The following is a 19,817-nucleotide window of genomic DNA, read 5'->3' on the forward strand; positions in this document are numbered from 1 at the left end:
ATGGTGTTTAATAACCTATTTTGGAATGTGAATACAGCCTATATTTAAACTGTCTATGGGTATTTTGTGAATTATTCAGGCAATCACAATCTGGAGTGACTGCAATGCCAGAGCACAGAAGGAACATGAAATGACAGTCAACAATCAGGTGACAGGTTGTCAGTAAACATAAGCAAGTTTACATACGTTACATGTAGTGTGAGTGTGTGTGTGTGTGTTTTTCAGGTAGATGATGATTGCCTCAAAGCTGCCATCAGAGTCTGAGCTGCGGGGAGCAGATAGAGCTGTCTCTCCCTCTCCTTTCTCAGGAAGCAAAAACAGACGTTAGTAATGACAGCAATTACAGCTGAGGTAAAGCCGCTCGTTGTTTCACTGTGTGATTACATATAGTTTTCAGCATGTTTAGCATCATAACATTTAGAAACTGCAGTGTGGCTTAGTGTACAGTTTCAGAGCCATGTGGAGTGACATCCAAAACTTTCATTAATGGCCGGCTTGACCCCCTTTTAATTTTCAGAACTGCTTTAATTCTTAATGGCACATATTTAACAAGGTGCTGGAAACATTTCTGAGCACTTTTGGTTCATATTGACAGGAAAGCATCAAACAGTTGCTGCAGATTTGTAGGATGCACACACAAAGGCGCTCTATTGGATTGAGATTTGGTGACTATGGAGCCCATTTGAGTACAGCGAATTCAACGTCATGTTAAAGAAACTAGTTTGTTATGATTTGAGCTTTGTGACACGGCACGTGATATCCTGCTGGAAGCAGCCATCAGAAGATGGGTACACGATGGCCATAAAGGGATGGAAATGGTCAGCAATAATACTCAGACTGTGGTGTTTAAATAATGCTTGATTGGTACTAAGTGGCCCAAAGTCTGCCAAGAAAATATTCCCGACAACATTACACCGCCAGCAGCTTGAATCATTGATACAGGGCAGGATGGAGCCATGTTTTCGTCCGTTCTCTGCCAAATTCTGACTTCCATCTGAATGTTGCAATAAAAATCAAAACTCTCAGTTATAACTTTGAGTCGCTGCCGTGTGATTGACTGATTGGATATTTGCATTAACAAGCAGTTGAAAAGATGTACATAAGCAAATGGCTGGTGAGTGTTTAGATTAATATGTTTCTGGCCACATTTCATCAAAAGAACTTTTTAAAGGAAAGTAATGTTTCCAGCAATAACATTTTTCACATTAAATGCGAAAAAGTAAAGACCTAATTGCTCTCCTTTAATTCTTCTTCAAGGACAGTAAGTTGGGAAAAAAGAGTAACTGCAAACAGAAGTTGGTAAAAATAGGCCTGCAGACTTTGACTTATTCTGAATCTGTTATGCCCAATTCAGCAATCTGCATCTCAAGCTGGTTCTACTGCCAACAACCTTGCCTTACTATTTGCATGCAGCATTTTGGCCAGTGCACTTCAGAAGGGAGAAAGCTCAGAGGCTAATCCTGATCTTTGAACTTGCCTCTGCTCTTGAATTCTCCTTAAGTTTGCAGGTACTGGTTTCAGTTTAAAGAGGAGAAGAATAATGATTTGACTTTGGAGCACCGGCCACAAAAAAGGGAAAAAAGTACAGAGTATCATGATAACCTCCACTGTCAGTAAAAATGCTAACCATCCCTCTTGTATCAATTAAGACAACTACACTTTGATTAATAGTCCCAAGGTTCTTGTTGCATTCCTTGACTTTTATCTTCTTATCCTCGTGGGCAACAAGACCTTTACTCTACAATCATGTATAGGGGTATTTTAGTTTTTCTCTCTTCTCCACAGGAGAAGACACTAGGCATGAATAATTGCTGTCTTCCCAGCAGTGGGGCCTTTTTCTGCAGCAACACCAGGCTACAGGGGCTGGGGTTGGCCACACGAATGCTTATTATGAGAAGTGAATAGTAAATATTTTAAACACCAAAGAAACCCTTGTGCATGATTCACCTTTTAGCATCACAAGGTCAATGCTAATTTGCAAGCCACAAAAAGCATTTGGCATATTTTAGAGAACTCAAGAGAGAATGTGTAGATGTGCGTGTGTTGTGCGTCTGTGCGTGTGCGTGTGTGTATTCATAATTTGAAGGTCTGATGACATTACATAGACCTCTGATACTTACTGAAAGAGTTATTATAGCCATTAAGACTGGCTGGGCTACTGAAGCAGTGTAAGTGTTGGGCATACCTGCCAGCACATCATTAATAAAGAGAATTAGAGACTGCAGTAATGCATCAGTTCTGGCATTATACAATACAAATGAAAACCAGAGGAATCTCTTGGTTTTTTGTGCACTACCAGCACTCTAAAGGTCAACAAGACAAGTAAAGGCATGGGTTTTATCAAATCTAAATTTCCTATTAGCTTCAGTAAGTGTACGATAAAATATTTATTGTCTAATATTCGTACAAGGATAAATAAATGTCTCGGTATGTGATTATATTGGCCACTAAAACTCGGAGAGACTGTGTCAGCAAAGTAACACATAAAAAAGCCATTACTGTGAAATCCTACTAGACAATAACATTTATCATTATGGGAACACATTTTTGTGAATACGGTATATGAAATCCTTTAACAACTGAAAGGAAAGATATTCATATCTGCAGCCAGTTTAAAGTTGCTGTGCAACATGAGTTAGACAGCATTTTTCATTTACTGTATACAAAAGATGGACATAGCCACTGTGACATCACCCATTGGTTTTAGTGTCAACATCTGGATAAGAGATTGGAGAGCCAGTTTTTCGCTTAACACTAGAAAGCTCAGTTGACAAGCGGACTCCTTTTACTGTATAGTTGCACACCAATAGGTAGATAAAATATTAATATTTTACTCGTGAAATCTGAAGCATAAACGTCTTGAACAGCTGTACCACACAGCAAGCCATATCCATGGAAATGCTCCAAAAGGTACCAACAGCATAACTGTCCACCCAATTTATTAACTGCAATTTGCAGAAGTGAGGGCTTACATAGAGCAATCATCTACAGCCAATCAAAGAAACCACAACCTTAATGCTGGTATCCAGATAAATGCATAAAGGGATAGTCGTGCGCTTTCAAAAAAACAAAAACAAAACCCATACGCTGATAAAAGAGCAGAAGGAAAGATCACCGAAACGACAAAGGGAAACCTGAGAACGCATACAGCCTATAGTGCTGAACCTACGGCATGCCTGTGGAGGAAGACAACTTCATTATGCAAAAATACAAAACGTCATGGGGCTGGTAAAGCTCCACAGTTGTTTGCTTTCATCCAGGGCCATAAAAAACCTGGTAATAAATCAAGTAGACAGATGAAAACAGATAGTGTAGTATCCTGTGACTAGGAACGCAGTGAAGGAGTCTGATATTTAGATTCCCTGTAGATATACTGAGAGGCTCAGCTCCTCTTGTGTCTCTGAACTACACAAACAGACATCAGAGAAGAACTGAGGCACACTGATGAAGAACATCCAACAATGTGTGGAAGACTGTTATCTAACAGGGCCTTCAGAGAGATGTAAGGGGGCAGAAGAGATGAAGCGGAAAGGAGAGGAATAACTGAACAAAAGCTTAGAGAGGGACTAAAGCGGAGGAAAGGTAGAAGGGGAGTCAAGCCTCCCAAAGGACTTTAAAGACGGTAATTTACAGAAAGCAGCAGTGATGAGAGGAAATTATTTTGAGATGGAGACCATGATGTTGAGAGGAATGAAGAGAGGGAGCAAAAGAGCACAGACAAGACAGAAGATATCTTGCTTACGTCTATATGATGAAAAAAAACCATACACACATAAATGGAAATGAATAAAGCTGCTTGGGTGAACTGCATGTAAAGGATCAGTGACTCTCCTCTCTTATATTTCACCGTTTATTTGAAATAATGGGCAGAAATTTTTTGCACACCTAAGGAGCAGAGGGTGCAGGGTTTGGCGGTCTAGGAATCTTGTGTGTTATACGCAGATGATGGTGCTCTGTTGGCTTCATCCAGCTTGCCATTAGGGTGATTTCAGCCAATGAGATGCTTTCATCCCAACCACCTAACACGGATGGGATGAGATTTAACATTTCAAGTCTGAAATACTGGTTCTCAGTTGGAAAAGGGTATGGTAAGGACAGAGTTGCTTCCCCGGTTAAGGAGTTCAAGAATTCTGGGGTTCGTGAGTTCAGCAGCTGCAGTAATGTGGATGATGCTCCAGTCTGTCACAGTGAAGAGAGAGCTGAGTGTGAAAGCAAAGCTGCTGCTTTACTGGTCGACCTACATTCCCACCTTCAGCTATGGCTACGAGCTGTGGGATACAAGCGGTGGAAATGAGCTTCCTCTAGAGGCTGGCTGGGTTCAGTCTTAGAGATAGCAAGGGTCTCAGAGTAGAGCCGCTACTCCTCCACATCATAATGAGCCAGCTAAGGTAGTTAAATTATCTGACTCAAATTCCTTCTGGACACCTCCTCAGCGAGGTGTTTTGGGTACTTCCTAATAGCGGGAGACCGAGTAACCCTCGAATCATTATATCTCTTGACTGGCTTGGGAAGGCCTCCCTTTCCCACCAGAAGAGTGGCTGTTGTCTGGCGAGGGGGAGACTCCTGCTTAGGCTGCTGCCCCAGTGACCCAGACCTCGATAAGTGTCAGAAAATGTATGAAGGCATAGATCATGTAAGTATATTTAATTGCAGCTGAACTGAAAGCTCATATTTTGTGCAACGTTTTGTGAGAAAATATACAGTGTTAAATATGTTGCTTTGTGAGAAAATATACAGTGTTATAAATATGTTAATATATTTCTTTTATGTGCTATTACCGATATCACACTATGATGGATTGTTTACACAATCGCTTCAGGAAAACATGTCACACACTGATAACAGCTTTGGAAACCATGATGAAGATGATATATGAGTGAGCAAGTTCTTCTGCATATGGGCCATCACAGCACATTAGCTTTAAATTGACGTGTCACTCAAAATTGTGGACATATCAATCTACTATAGCAGATGTGGTGCCATGTCAGCATCTGTGCCCTGGCAAATAGGTTAAAGCAACTACACCCGCCCAGAGGCTCGCCATATCCTTTTCATCTACTGCATCTGTTTACTGCCAGTTATGTGTCGCAGGGGTGCCGAAACATCCTTTTCCATAGCCGTGTCCTCCCGAAGGATCCTGATGCTTTCCCTAGACAGGTGGGATATGCGATTCCTTTCAGCATTTTCTGTGTCCGCCTGAGGGTCACCTCCCTGTTGTATAGGGCTGAGCGCCTCAACGGAGAAGACTGATTTAATGTGATACATGATATTTTTGTAATGGAAAAACTGACATTTCATTTGAGACTCAGGGTGGACATGTTTGATGATTACTGGAAAGTACGGACAGAGTTTATTAAACAATTTAGATCAGATTTCATGGAAGAGAGGAAGAACTGTCGTATAAAATACACTACAATTAGTTGCTACACACAGATCCTTGGTTTTATTTTTTCCTCTTCTTTCTGTTTTCTTTCCTTTTCTCTTGCTTTTCTTTTCTTTTGTATTGCTTAGATCAGCGGTCCCCAACCTTTTTTGTGCCACGGACTGGTTTATGCCCGACAATATTTTCATGGACCGGCCTTTAATGTGTCACGGATAAATACAACAAAATAAAACTAGTACCGGTACTGAAAAAAAGACAATTTATTCATAACACACTTGAAAAGACCCAGGAAAACCGAGTAAACGATAAAAACGATAAAAACGATAACAAAATAACGCAGAAAACCGATAAAAACCCTGAAAACCATACATTTCACACCTGAGCCTCAACTCTCGCAGCCCGGTACCGAGGCCCGGGGGTTGGGGACTGCTGGCTTAGATCTGTATGGCCTCAGGAAAAGCACAGTGTAATTAGCCAATGCAAATAGACTTTGTTCCTAAAATAAAAGGAAAAACATAAAAAATACAGTAGGTATCTTGGTCAGAAAACAACCAAAGAACTAAAAAAGAAATAACAAGAAAAAAACTCAACTGGCTTCTTTGAACAAGTTCAGCTGGACGTGCTAGAGGACCTCAAGTGGGACTGACTCCTTTTGAAGCGAGAGTATGCATCGTATATTGAGGAGTGGCAACGGCAGCCTATGATGCCGCAAGTGGTAATTAAGTCTGTCAAAATCGACTAACTTTGTTAATTATCACATCATGTTACTCGTGAGATCGACGCGCTGCAAATGTCAAGCTGGAATTGAACCTGGGACTCACCACTCAGTACATTATAATTCATGCGGCTCGCAACCTTGGCTGGTTGCTGCTGCCCTTGTTTTTGAAAGGCAGACAGCAAAGTGAAAACTTCTGTGGAAAACTCAGCCAAAAGCTAGCAGGAGGAGATTGTTATGCCAGCCCTTTGCTGCAGGGCCTTGTGTCATCAGTAGCTGTAATCTGCTTCTGAGACGCTGCTGAAACGGGCTGCAGCATGTCTGGTGGAATCGCAAGCATTGTCTTGAGTGGGAGCGATCGGCTCTGGCAGCCGCATTAGAGCTGGAACAGGATGCTGCCGTCCCCCGTTGTACACAGGGATAAGGGAAGCACGGCCTTATGCTGCATTTGATCTACCTCGTATGTGAGAATTCGGACGCCAAAATGAAAACATTTTCAACCTCTGCCAAGTTAGTGCACAAGCTGGCAAAAAAAACATGGCTACCCCAACCTTTTCTTTGTTTCCTTTTCATCTACAGAAAACAAAAAAGGTCATGAATGTAGTGTAGTTTACTCATCTAAAGTAGATGCCAAAAAGAAGCAAAAATCACAGTTTTACTACATTAAAAGCAATATGAGAAAGATTTTATGTGTGGAAAATGCAGAGTCAGTGTTCAGAAACAGTATCCGATTTACTAAGTGTAAAAGTATTGTTTGTTTTCAATAGAGTCAGGAAATTCTTAGTTCCCAGTTGCTATTAAATGCAGCATTAAGCCCGCCTATGTTCATGCATGATTGGAAACACAAAGTTTAATGAAGCTTGCCATATGCTTACTGGAGCTGGCCGGCTTACAAGCATGATGAAATTAGTATTGTCTTATTTATGTTTAAGGGTATAAGATGAACAATAAAAAAGCCTTAGTTCTGTACAGGGACCACTTGAAAAACACCAACTATGCAGTCTTAGTGGCAAAGGGACTATGTCAAGTTAGGATTCTCTAAGAGTTAACACAGCATTAGAAGGCATGATGAGATATCTCCAGTGGCCAGACATTTTCAGTTGGACATGACATTTGCTTCTTTGAGGTTTCAGGGCACAGAAGTGCTGGAGTCTTTGCAATTCCAAGGGGACAGCACACAGAGTATTTGAACACCTGGAGTTTCTCTGAAACTCAGAAAAGTCTGTCCTGGTGTAAAAAAATCTTTCATTACTCATAAAAAAAGAAAATGTTTACAGTCCTTCAGCTGAGAAAATAGTTTAAGCATCAAAAATTAAAGGCAATAATTGGGTAGGATGACCTATAAGTGTCTTCACATGTTTTATGTCCACAAGAAATAAGAATATGAATGACTGAGGTAGAGAAGTAGCTGAGAAAGAAGTAACAGAGGAGATATGGAAGTGAGAGGGAAGTTAGACTATGCTGTAGCATGCTGTGGAGATGCGTGGGGTGGTACTGTACCTCTGTTGCCAGTGACTGTGGGGTCTGAGGCGTGGGAGCCTAATAGTGCGGTAGGATCTGGAGGGATGGGATGTAGGGGGGGAGTGGTGGGTGGAGGCAGGGTGGTGGGGGCGTCTGGTGGAGGGCACAGATAAACACATATACACAAAATACAACAACAGCAAAATGAATTCACATGGGGAAAGTTAGATACGTTAAAGGAAGACAAAGGAAAAAACACAATATACAGTGATGGGAAACACAAAGGGAAAATTATGACACAATTCAAAGCATATAACATAAGATCACAGCACAAGAAAGCATGCCTTTTCCAGTATAATGAAATGTGATGCCCTTAACAACATACATGAGTTGAGTGCATTACTGTTCCTGTTTTAGTGGGCCAGTAAGGCTTTCTCACTGATTCTGAAATGATCAGCGATGTTAAGAGTCCCAATCTTCTGCATTTTCTCTGTCAACTCTGATTTCAAGTATTCTGTCTTTGAATTGTGAGGGCAATTTGTTTAGCAAAAGAGCAGAATTAACCTTAAATCTGCTAATGCTGGCGACTGTCTCTGGAGATAGACCCTGCACTAGCAACCTTTCAACATGTGAGAGGGAAGACAGCTGATGATTTGAAAACGTAATCTGACAAATGGATTAAAAAAAAAAATCGGTTAAGCTCTCATTTCCGTGTTGAATTTTGGCTTCTCGCTACAGGATAATGGTAAAACTGATCGTTTCTCACTGTCACATGTTAAAGCTACAGAAAAAAGTGAGAGCGAAACATTGGGTGACAAAGTTAATGAGGTTACATTACCACCTTGGCTTTTATGTTTATGTCACTCTGCATTTTATGGTGATCCAGAAGCTTTTAATTGGCTCTCGTAGTCTTTCTCTGGGCCAACTGTCCTCTGTGTCTTGGTGACATTTCAGCCTTAGCGTGACTCACTAAGCAGCTAACTGCATGTCTTCGGGAAAGAGGGAAGAGAGAAAATGTCCCCTTGTTCGAGAACCATTAAAAAGGTATTTTCCAAGAATTATGGAGGCAATTGTGAAAGGCTAAAAGGTGTGATAATCACTAATGAAGGATAGGAACAGACTGGGTGCCATTTCAAGAGAACAAGTAATGAATCTGAATAGGACTTTTTGACCCTCCCGCACCCAATTGTCTTTTTTCTGGCAGAGAATTTGTCAGTTTAATAACATCACTGTCATTACATGCATTGGTTATTCTTGCTGCAGCTTCAGAAGAAATTGTTAGGTGCGGTGGCGCGCCATGACAAGTGTGAGCAATCCACTAATTAAATAAGAGCCACAGCTAATTGCTTAATTAATCATAGAATTTTCAAGAATTCAGCACTTTTGGGGTTTAAACAAAGACAAGAATGTAAAGACATCTCCTGGTGCTTTTAGCAAACAGTGAAAGGGGTTTTCTGATAATTTTACAGCTCAAACAATTAACTAGTAAAAAAAATGTTTGATGGAAAAAAAAAAAATTCTAAAGGTCTCTAACAGCACTGTTTCAGAATCGCCTCCTTTAATAAAACCTATGGACAGGATTTGAATTTGAAGCTGAAAGGTATCATACATTTTTGATGGTATACATAATCAGTCTTCACTCATCCTATTTTGTGGCTTTGAACTCAAAGAAGGAATCTTTAACTAAATACCTGAGCGATATACTCTACGCCAACGGTATTTTAAAAGCATCAGCAATGATCTGCAAAAATCTGACAGACAGAATATATATAGCAAATGAAACTCATTTGCATCTTTGCAGTAACCTTGTCTCAGCAGATACGGTCTCAGTGTGTACTAAGTTTAAATTTCAGTGATATGAGTAATTAGAAAGATGTAAGGTTTCTACACCTAATCCTTACCTTGATTTTGTCACATGGCATTCTGCATAAAATAAAAATTTACAGCATTTACTTAGAGAAAGGCTGAATGGCTTATACGTTCATCGCACTCTCATTAAATAAATCTAATTGCATGGACGAGTATTTCATTTTGTTCTGCCATTCATCACTCTTGAGGTTTCCACAGCCCTTTATGACCTATTCATAGTAACCTGTGTTACCCGGGTAGCTCGGGTTTATACTCAAAAGTTTGTAATTAGATTTTTCATTACTTTCTGTTTTTAAATAAAAGAGCTCATGTAATATCATTAATGCTATATTTTATTTGAAGTTTTTCTTCATCTCCACTTCTTAACGTCAGAACGACCTGTTTTTTAATGATCAAGCACTGTTTCTATAACACAGTGAAAAAAGATGTTTTACTGCTTTGCTATTTTTTAAACCATTATTACTTAATGCCAAGAGACAAATGGCAGTGAAGAAGCGGAAGAGAGGAAGATCTATCTGTTTTCCCTGACACTGAGTCCCTTTATCCTCCACCTCCTCTGGCGTTACTAGGAATTACTTATCCTTCCTGGTGATATTCCTGACAACGCAGCACTAAATTTTGCCTCTCTCACACATTTCCCTCCTAGTGTGTTGTGTGTGTGTGTGTGTGTATCTGGGACACAGGTTTATTTAAGGAAAGGCGTTGGTGGCATTTGTGTCACCTGAGGCCCTTATTCTCCCTGTGAGGGATGGTACCACTAATCACTATTAGCATTGATACAGTATGCAGATCAGGAGGTATTATAATCCTGTATTTTTTCAATGGTGTTTTGTAATCATGCCTATGAGGTTCATACTTTTCACAATTTTTACATAGCTTTGTTGGAAACCAAGTTTTCCTCTTGAAGCTTTTTTTTCCCCCCAGTGGTGTCATATTAGTAACTGACTGACTTACTTTTTTATATTGTGACATGAAATGCAATTATCCATATTTCAATGCTTCCCCTGAACTCACCATAGACGTAGAGTACATATTCAGCACTGCTGGTCCCTAGGTGGTTGCTAGCTTCACAGCGGTAGGTCCCATTGTCTGTCTTGTTAAGAGACGTAAAGGTAAGCTCTCTTCCTTCTACAATCATCCTGTCCAGGTCAGGAAGTTCACTTCCATCCTTTGTCCACATCACAGGATCTGGCCTAAAAGGTAAGAAAATATGTAAGAGAAAGAAAGCATGCTACATCTAGGTCTACTCTATAAAACACTATATGAAAGCATGATGTCAACCAATTAATTACAATTTTTAGAGACTTACGAAGGGTTTCCTTTGGACACACACTCCAACTTCAAGTACTGACCCTCCTGAGGGACTTCAAGGGAACGGGTGATCTCCACACGAGGAGCATCTAAGACAAACAGAGAGACGGCTGAAATTGAGGGAAGAAAATATAAAACATTGTTTTCACATTTTCTTGACATAAATGGGATACATATATATATTCCCCTGAGATGAGCTTCTGTAAGCATGCCTCAGGCAGACAGATGGTGATGAGGAACAGGAAGAGGAATTATCCTAGACAACCAAGCCCCCACATGTGTAACTGGCTGACATCAGGAAACCCTACTGGTTGATAGAAAAGGGCAGCATAAAGGACTGTGTAGCGGCAGCACAAGAGCAGGCCTTAAGCACCAGATCCATATAAGCAGGAGTCTACCACAGGACCCAAGTTGCTGACTTTGCAGAGGGCCCCCGGAGACTATCCAACACATAGTACAGGGTGTAAGATCCAAGCTGGCAACATCTTGTTGGAAGATCCAACAACAACCAAGGAACAACCAAAGAACATCTGTGCTGCATATGGACTAGAAGTCCCCAAGTCCCGATGTCAGAGTAGAAGAAAGGGGGTAAATTCCTGTGGTTCTTCAACTTCCAGACAGACAAGCTGCTGGCCAACAAACCAGGTGATAGTGGTGGCTGACAAGCAGAAGAAGACTGAAGTTCTGATAGATGTGGCAGACAACAAGATCAAGAAGAAGTGGCACGTAAAAACAGAGAAGTATCAGGAGCTGAAGGAACAACTGGAGCAGATCTGAAAGGTAAAGTCCAAAGTAGTCCCAGTGATAATAGGAGCAATGGGAGCTATAAACCCAAAACTAGAAAAGTAGCTCCAGCAGATTCCAGGAACAACATCCAAGGTCTTTGTCCAAAAGAGTGCAGTTCTTGGATAATGAACAGAACCCTCAAAAACACAGCATTTGGATCACACACACATACAATCCCAGGGGGTGATATAAATATTATAAATATATTTGGACAATTGGACAATACATTTTTGCCCAGACCAAGGGATACTGATTGAATAAAATACTAGTGCCTAAATGTAAAATCATAAATGCAAGATCACAGAAAATCAGCTCTGAAATAGTGCATTTACATACAATGATGGAGGCCTCATTAGTTGAAATGTTCTCTAACTGGGTTCAACAGCCATAAAAGCACCCATTACCATTGCTATTTACAGCAGTTACTGCCTTTTATTGGTTTGGATTTTCTGTTATCCATTATGCTCATGTGTACACTTCATATATGTGTTTGAGTGCTGTACTTTGCGTCTACACTCACAGTGGACCTCCAGTACTTCAGTGGCCTGCTGTGGTGCTTGTGTGAGTGCCACGTGGTCCACTCTGCAGGTGTAGGCCACTCCATCATCATTTCTGTCCACTTGCAGCTGTAGAGAGCTCCGTACTGTAAATGTCTTCCCACTTGCATTCACCTCTTTGGCACCTTGAGAGAGAATTGCATTCTGTCACGGTTGCAGCACATTTATCTTATAAGGTGAGATAGCTACGAACCAATGTATTACAACCACTGGCAGATTCCACCCTAGTCTTCAATTCATACAGAACACATGAATATCATGCAAAACAATTAGTGCCTAAAATTTCAATGTACCTTCATAGTGATTTTCATTACAGGTATACCTGAAACGGGTCACATTTCACTAGTTTAAGAGCAAGGATCATTTTTCCATATGAATAGGGTGATTAAGTTGTTTTTCAAACTCAACCAATGTACAGGATCAACATTGCACTGACCCGTCACATTGTTGTGATCGTCTTAGTTTTGCAATATAGGTTAAAAAAAATCCTTTGTTTTAAGAAAAAAAACCTCTCTTCTACAACAAACGGCAACAATTTCAAGTGTTCTCTTTATTAATTTATAGAATAGAATACATATTTACATATCAAATTATCCAAATTTGCATTACTGTTGATTTGCTGGTGACTGAATATTGAGTTAGCATTAGCCAAGAATATGGCTAATGCTAACAGCCAATCAATCCAATATACAAAATATGCAAACAGAGCTCTTACTAAGAATTAAGAAATATATTATAAGAGCTGCTTGTATTTAAAGCTACAACATGCTCTAGTAATGTTACAATCATCTTACTATTCTCCAGTTACATGCTGCAAAAGATTACAATAGATTTGAAGCTACCCTATTGTAGCTCTTTTACTGTTATTGTACTGTAAGTTCACTTTGTTGCATATCTAGGCTACCTCAGTACGAATTCAATCTGGATTTTGCTGCAGGCAGTGTTAAAATGAAACGCAGCTGCCTCAACTCTAAGTTGTGGCTCTTTGAATGCATATATTTACACTGTTAACATTTCTGATTTCGTGTGGCCTCACCTGTCATCTCTGCATGTGCTCCCACTCAGCTTGTACAAATCAACACTTTCATGCACTTCATATCTATCCGACCTTTTGGTCTGATTCATCTGCCTGACAACTACTTCAAAAACATTACCAGTGGAAACCAGACAGTAATTGGCAGTAATTAAATTAGCCTGTTAGCAAAGTGTCATTATGCACAGTTCTCTTTATCAGTACAATTTGTTCTCAGAGATATCCCAGCAACACCTGCTGTCCGAAGCAATCAGTTGTTGCATCTCCCTGTGACCACCAATATCCCAGACACCGCAAAGATAGTGGAAAAATCCTACAACCAGCTTAAATTTGAAATATTCCACATTCCGTCATTTCTTCTCTGACACTGTAGACTTTTGATAAACTAAATGTGTTTGATTCACAGGTTATAGCCTGCCCTCAAGTTTATGACTGCCATATCAGAGCCCTTGAAATGCTATCAGTTAGTGATAAACCTTCCTCTCTAAAAGCAAAGTACCTCAAAGGCAGAGATGTCCTTCAAAGTGGAAAATGAGACTTCTGAACCACAGACTTTCCCTTTCTCTGTCAAGCTGTCCTTGAGTACCCTGACCTAGTAGATCAGTGGTTCTCTGTGAACTCTACATGACCACAGTTACATCACAGAAGTAGTAACTTCTAATGCTTCTAATTCTTCTTCCTCCTAATGTTTTTGTTACCTTTTCTAGAAACCTAAAGTTTAAGAAAATTACTATTGCGCTGAAACTTTAGCACCCTCTTAAAGGATCTCACCTAAAACTACAATATATCAGGAAATAGCTAGTGTTTAGAGAAATTAGACACCAGAACTGAGAGCAGATGATGACATTAGTCACAAACATTTTCTCAGAATGTTTGTGCTGCAACTGGAAAATAAGGTATACGTGTTCCTAAAAACTTGGGAGCTGTTATATATGCATTATGCAATAAATTAGCATCCTCTTTCAGACCACACATCTCCCACTTAACTCAACAGCCTTTCACAATTCAACGCCACTAGGTAGTTGTTTTTCTTTCTTTTTTTTACTTACTGGCTGTCTTACTTGATGATAATTATCTAAACATATCCACCTCCAAGGAGTTTTTTTAAAGCCTTCTTTTTCTCAGTAAAATCTCTTCAGCCAGTCGTCAACAAAAGGTGTTTGGTCTGTTTACATTACGCCAGCGGCCAGTTTTTAAAAATCATATCAAGTCGCTACATCCTACTCAGAGTTTCTTTTCAAACAAGAAAAGAATTCCCTCCTATAATGTATTCAACACTCCAGGCTTATCTCTGCATTGAGATGTTGCCCTGCTTTGTCAAAAAAAATGTCCTTCTTTTTCAGTTGTTATATATATCATAAGTGTATTGTATGTACCGTACCTCTCATGCTGACCGCCTTTGTTTGTACCTCCTAAAGAGACTGTTTACGCTCCACATCTTTCTTTCCTCTGTGCTCATCTGCTCCACTTTCCAAGCCTCTCCACCCTACTGTCTCCTCTCTCTCTCAATTCTGCCAATCAACTATTCTGCTCAGCCACTTCCCCCAACTGAGGCAATGAGCCCGCCTCCCCTAGAGATGAATGACTGACAGGTCTGCAGTGTTAGCAACATCTATGCGAACAACGGGGGAGAGAGAAAATGGCTGCATTTCACAAAGAAGATACAGGAGATGACAGAGGGAAAAAAAGGACGGCTAAAATAAATTACATCTAACTTGTAATATCAATAGTTTATTTTAGGAGTGCAAACATTTTCTTTCCATTTCTATTACTTATGGCAGGTCCTAATGAACTGATACTCCCCACCTCTTTGTCAATACACGAGTCCAACCTGTCTTTCTCCTCCTTTCTGCAACACTAGAAGGTTCCTTCTAAACAAATGCTCTTTTAAAAATTCAAACATGCTATATCTGTTTTTGCTCTTTTTGATTTTTTGGTAATTTGTAGAAAGTTCAATAATCACATCATAATTAAGAAGCGAGGTGCGTAAAAAAGGTCCTTCAGATATCTGCAAGATGGGTGGATAGGAAGAAAAAAAAAAGTCAAACGTCTCTTTCTTCTTGTTCACTTGTGCTACAGTCAGCTGATTTCAGTCTGTGTGCAGAGAGGAGGAACATGGAGTGGTCTGTACCTTTTGAGGAATGGATGTACAAACATTTCTTTTATTTTTATGCCACGGGAAGACAAGAGTATGTTGGTAAAGTGCAAATTGCATCCAGGGCAAAGAATCTGCACTTTGCAAACATCTGTGTGGACAGCATACACAAAACTGGCAAAGAACCCAGTGTGATCTTAAAGCTGAATGTATGGCAACAGAGCCTGAACTTCATCAGTAAGGCAGCGATGAAGAATCAGACTTGTAATAGTGAAGCCATGAGCACCCACTATTCTATTTCTACTTATACATGTTTCAGTTACAGTAGAATTGAAGCAGAATTTGCTTTGAAGTTTCTCTGGGCTGATTTCAAGTTTGCTTTGTGTTGTTGGCTTTGTGTTCATAATTAAAGAGTAAAAGAACGATCTTGTGTGTGTCCTCATTAGGATTGGAATTTGTGTCAGTGTGTTGGACTGAAGTGCTTCAAAACTGCCTTAATTCTTTGTGGTATAGATTCAACGAGATGCTGGAGTCATTCCTTAGAGATTAGGGTCCATATGTGCAGGAAAATCCCAGTAGATCAGGAGGTTCTGAAAAAGTCAGACGAGCCCATCTGGCACAAATAACCAAAGCACATTCAAAGTCACTTAAACCTTTTGTCCTCATTCTGATGCTTGGTTTGAACTTGTTGACCACGTCTACATGCCTAAATGCACTGAGATGCTGCTATATGATTTGCTGATTAGATATTTGTTTTAAAGAGCAGTTAAATGGGCGTAGCTAACGAAGTGGCTGGTGAGTATAATATATATTTCTATTGATCAGCATCGCTGATTCAACAAGGTCATGGAAACATTCCTCTGAGATTTTGGTCCATATGGACATGATGGTATTTTATAGCCCATTTCCAAAGAGGATAAGAAGTTACAGTGTTTTTATTTTATAAAAACTATTTTATGTAAATCAAAAGATTGGGATGACTGAATAAACTGAAGGTATCATCTTGAATTATGCAGTCTGATTATACACACAGTTAGGCTGCTAAAGACGCAAATTTAAGTACTTCAATCATTGTAATGCGCACTTGGCGATGCTCCTAATGTTCTATTTTTCACAGTAGACTTTCAGCAAAAAAAAGTTATCGTTTTCAAGTTAGTTAGTTATCTTATAATATTACTATATCTGAGTTTTTTCATTGTAATTCTATTTGTGAAGTTCTTTGATTGTAAATATGCTCGCATTGAAATAAAACTGCTGGAAAGACTCAAAAAACGACTTTCTCTAGTGTATAATTTGGCCGTTTAATTTAAGAGTGTGGATTCCTTTAGCTTTTTTTTTTTTTTGCCATGGAATTTTAAATGGTCTCTGATTGCTTGCGTGTGATTCAGGATGAGAGCACAGAAACTGACATGCTCGCTCAAAGTTTAATTTCATTAACATTATAATTCCCGAGTCTTCCGAGATCCACTTCGAGAACATAATCACAGTTGTCCAACACCAAGTAAGACTTCATCAATAAAGAGCAGCAATCAGCATGCACAAAAGTGTGTGTGTGGAAGTGTTTGGATAAGAGTTGATGTAATTGGTCCATAAATACAGTATCTTATCGCATTTTAAACACAGCTGAAAAGAGCAGCTGCCATTGACGTGCCATTAAAGCTCTCGCTTGTCAATCGAAGAAGAAAGAAAAACTGTTACATGACAGACATATTATATTCAGTGGCTTGAGTAAGAAAAGTTGCAAAAGATTCAGCAATTTTTTTTTTTCATGTATATGTAATGTTACAAAGGAAATAAAACCAGAAAGCATTTTTTAACTGACAGAAAAAATAATTCTGTAGAGGAAAAAACTGCAGTGAACACAGCATCCACCGACCTGAAGGTGAAGGCGAAGCATCACTGTTAAACGTTCCTACCTAACTTCACCTATGGCTATGAACTGTGGGTGATGACTGAAAGAACAACATCTCAGATACAAGCAGCAGAAATGAGCTTCTTTTGATCCTTAGATATAAGGTGAGGAGCTCAGTCATTCAGAAGGGGGCTTAGAGTAGAGCTGCTGCTCCTCAGCATTAAAATGAGCCAGTTGAGGTGGTTTTGGCATGTCAGAAAGACACCCTGGAGCTGACCCTGCGAGATTATTTCTTTTGCCTTGCATGGGAAAGCCTTGGTGTCCCCTCAGAAGAGCTGGAGGTGGCTGGTGGTTGGGAAAAGGGTAGCAATGGCATCTCAGATTAGATTGCTGACACCACAATCACGACCCAAATAAGCAGTAGCAAATGGAGGGATAACTGGAAATAATGTGAAAAAATACTGTAGCAAATTTTAGCTTTTATTTAAAAATCATATTCATTTTTTATTTATTCTCATTACAAACACACTCTGTAGGCCCGATATAATAAAAAAGGAGAAAAAAATGGCACTATGCTGCCATATGCACCTGTGGTAACTCTTTTCCGCAAATAGCCTGGTAGTATTTGGCTACAAATGCGGTTGTTTTGTGGGTGGGTGCTCATGGCTCTGTATCAATGGTGTGAGCCAAGACAGAGCCTCGGAGGATTAGAAATGGAAATGACAGGCGTACAATGAGAGAATCTGACCCCTTTAAGCGATTTCACAGGAGAGAGTTGAAGCCGAAGAAGAGAACATAGAGGGACCGACAAGAGAGACCGAGGAGGTCTGCTGGGGTTGTGGAGGAATCATGAGCAACAGTGCCAGACCTGACTAATCCTGGCGGCAGGGGCCCGAGGGCTGACTCAACATACCCTGAGCTGCATCCCATCTGAGAATTAAAGCAACTTGCACAAGCAAGAACAATATCAAATCTTTTACGGGTGAGAGTGAGAATAATCAAAATATATGCGAGACTAAACACTATTTTAAATTTAAATTCGCTGAAATACACAATATTACCAGAAAATATTGGCAGATTAGCACCTATGTATGCTGTTCCCTTTGCCTGCCAGATGAGCTGCATAACAATAAGGATGAGTAAACTTTAAAGCAAGAGCAAAAATATGCAGCAAGCTCCCGCTCTAGCGAGGTGTGGAGATGATATATCGTGCTGTCCACCATCTTCTCGCTTATTCCTGCTACTGTGCAGCGTTCAGGGAGCTTGCCTGTTGGCTGTCTGTAAGCATCTTCCCCTGACTGATCTGCCTTACCAGCTAGACTCTGTGCTTAACTGACGTGTGACTACAACCGGGGGGAGCACTGTTAAATGTTAGGAGACCTCCTATCACTGCCTGGCAGACCAGTATCATAATGTCCTTTCTGACATGAAACTCCCTGAGCATTCACAGCGAAGAAGCGTGTACTGCGGATTTGTGAAGACGGTTTTCCACTCCAGAAGGAGCGGTCTGGTCAGTCTCAGTGTCTTGACATTTAAAAAAAATGGACAGGTGCTCCACCTCTAGGACGTGGCTTTTAATGGGCACAGACAGTGGGCGTAGCAATATGATCTCTACTTCTGTGCGCAAGTCTAAATCTGTTAACCTCAAACTCACAGGATGAGTCGGATATACCTTCAACGAAAGACTAAGGAAAGAAGAAAGGAAACCTTTTGCACTTACATATTGTTATTTAAAGCTTTGAAAAAAAACTCACCTAAATTGTAAAATAACAAAACAGGTGGAACATCTTCTTTGTCCATTTGAGTCCTGTATCTTAATGCTGATTAACATAGAAACCTAACAGATTTCCACAGATCATATGTCAGATGTGCGTGTTTGCAAGTACTTTGTTGCGCACATGTAACAGGATAGAGAGGGTAAAGAGGTATTTTTGTGTGTGCATCTAACGCATCTTTTATTCATGTCACCGTGACTTGCAGGAGCCATCTTGAAATTACATCTTTAATGGTCATTGATCCGCAGCACCCCGGGGAGCTGGATAGTATAAATGTAGTCCCAACGCAGACTTTTTTATGTATTGTGCAAAGCTGTCTAACACTGCCCAAGCAGCTGAAAAGTGTATTTTTTTTTTCTTTTAACTGCAAAACTTCTTTAAATTCTTGAACTTGATTCATAGTGGAATGTTTACAGTGTTCACATTTTTTCTTCTTTCCCTTCACCTTTTCAACCCCATTCGAATGTTCGAATAGTGAGTAGCACCAAATTCTGGACAATTAACCATAAATGAATACAGACAGCAGTATTTGAGTTATAGTGTCGCAATGTAAGCAATGACCTTAAATAGTGTTCAGACCTTGTCCTTCTCTAACAAGTTTGACAACTGAATAGGGATGCGAGTGCAAACAAATTTGAATCAAATCTCTGTGTTTTTTTCCCCTTAAGCCCCCTTGGAATAGAGCTATTGCGTTACATGATGGAGCAATAACCTCTACAGTTTAGGTCAGAGAGTATGATAATGCTAGTCTGATAGAGAACATCCCCACCCTTATTTGAAATAAATATTCATTTCATCTCCGTCTTGCTTGGTCTCCACACAGCTCCCCCTGGTTCAGCGGTGTGTAAACAACTTCTACATGTGGTGATATTGGAAGAGGTCTCACTGGGTTATGGTGTGTAACTGAGATAGAAATATATCATTACTGGGTGGGGACTGAGGGGATCTGAGGGACAAAGAGACTGAGAAATAAGAATATT

General features: G+C 40.0%; 1 protein-coding gene across 3 annotated transcripts in view; it reads right to left on the minus strand.

Annotated features, from left to right (window-relative positions):
* The window catches only part of cadm2a (cell adhesion molecule 2a), a 204,891-nt gene that overhangs the window by 15,874 nt on the left and 169,200 nt on the right, over positions 1–19,817 (minus strand). For 2 of the 3 annotated variants that reach the window (XM_006800055.3, XM_006800054.3), the window contains 4 exons: positions 12,046–12,207; positions 10,738–10,828; positions 10,443–10,621; positions 7,599–7,712 (listed from right to left, as the gene is read on the minus strand). In XM_006800055.3, the coding sequence (XP_006800118.1) occupies positions 7,599–7,712; positions 10,443–10,621; positions 10,738–10,828; positions 12,046–12,207 (546 nt within the window). The remainder of the gene's footprint in view (positions 1–7,598; positions 7,713–10,442; positions 10,622–10,737; positions 10,829–12,045; positions 12,208–19,817) is intronic. The other variant, XM_006800056.3, reaches the window with a different exon arrangement.

Source organism: Neolamprologus brichardi, chromosome 10 (genome assembly GCF_056152115.1).
Source record: "Neolamprologus brichardi isolate AB-2024 chromosome 10, ASM5615211v1, whole genome shotgun sequence".
Lineage (NCBI taxonomy): Eukaryota > Metazoa > Chordata > Actinopteri > Cichliformes > Cichlidae > Neolamprologus > Neolamprologus brichardi.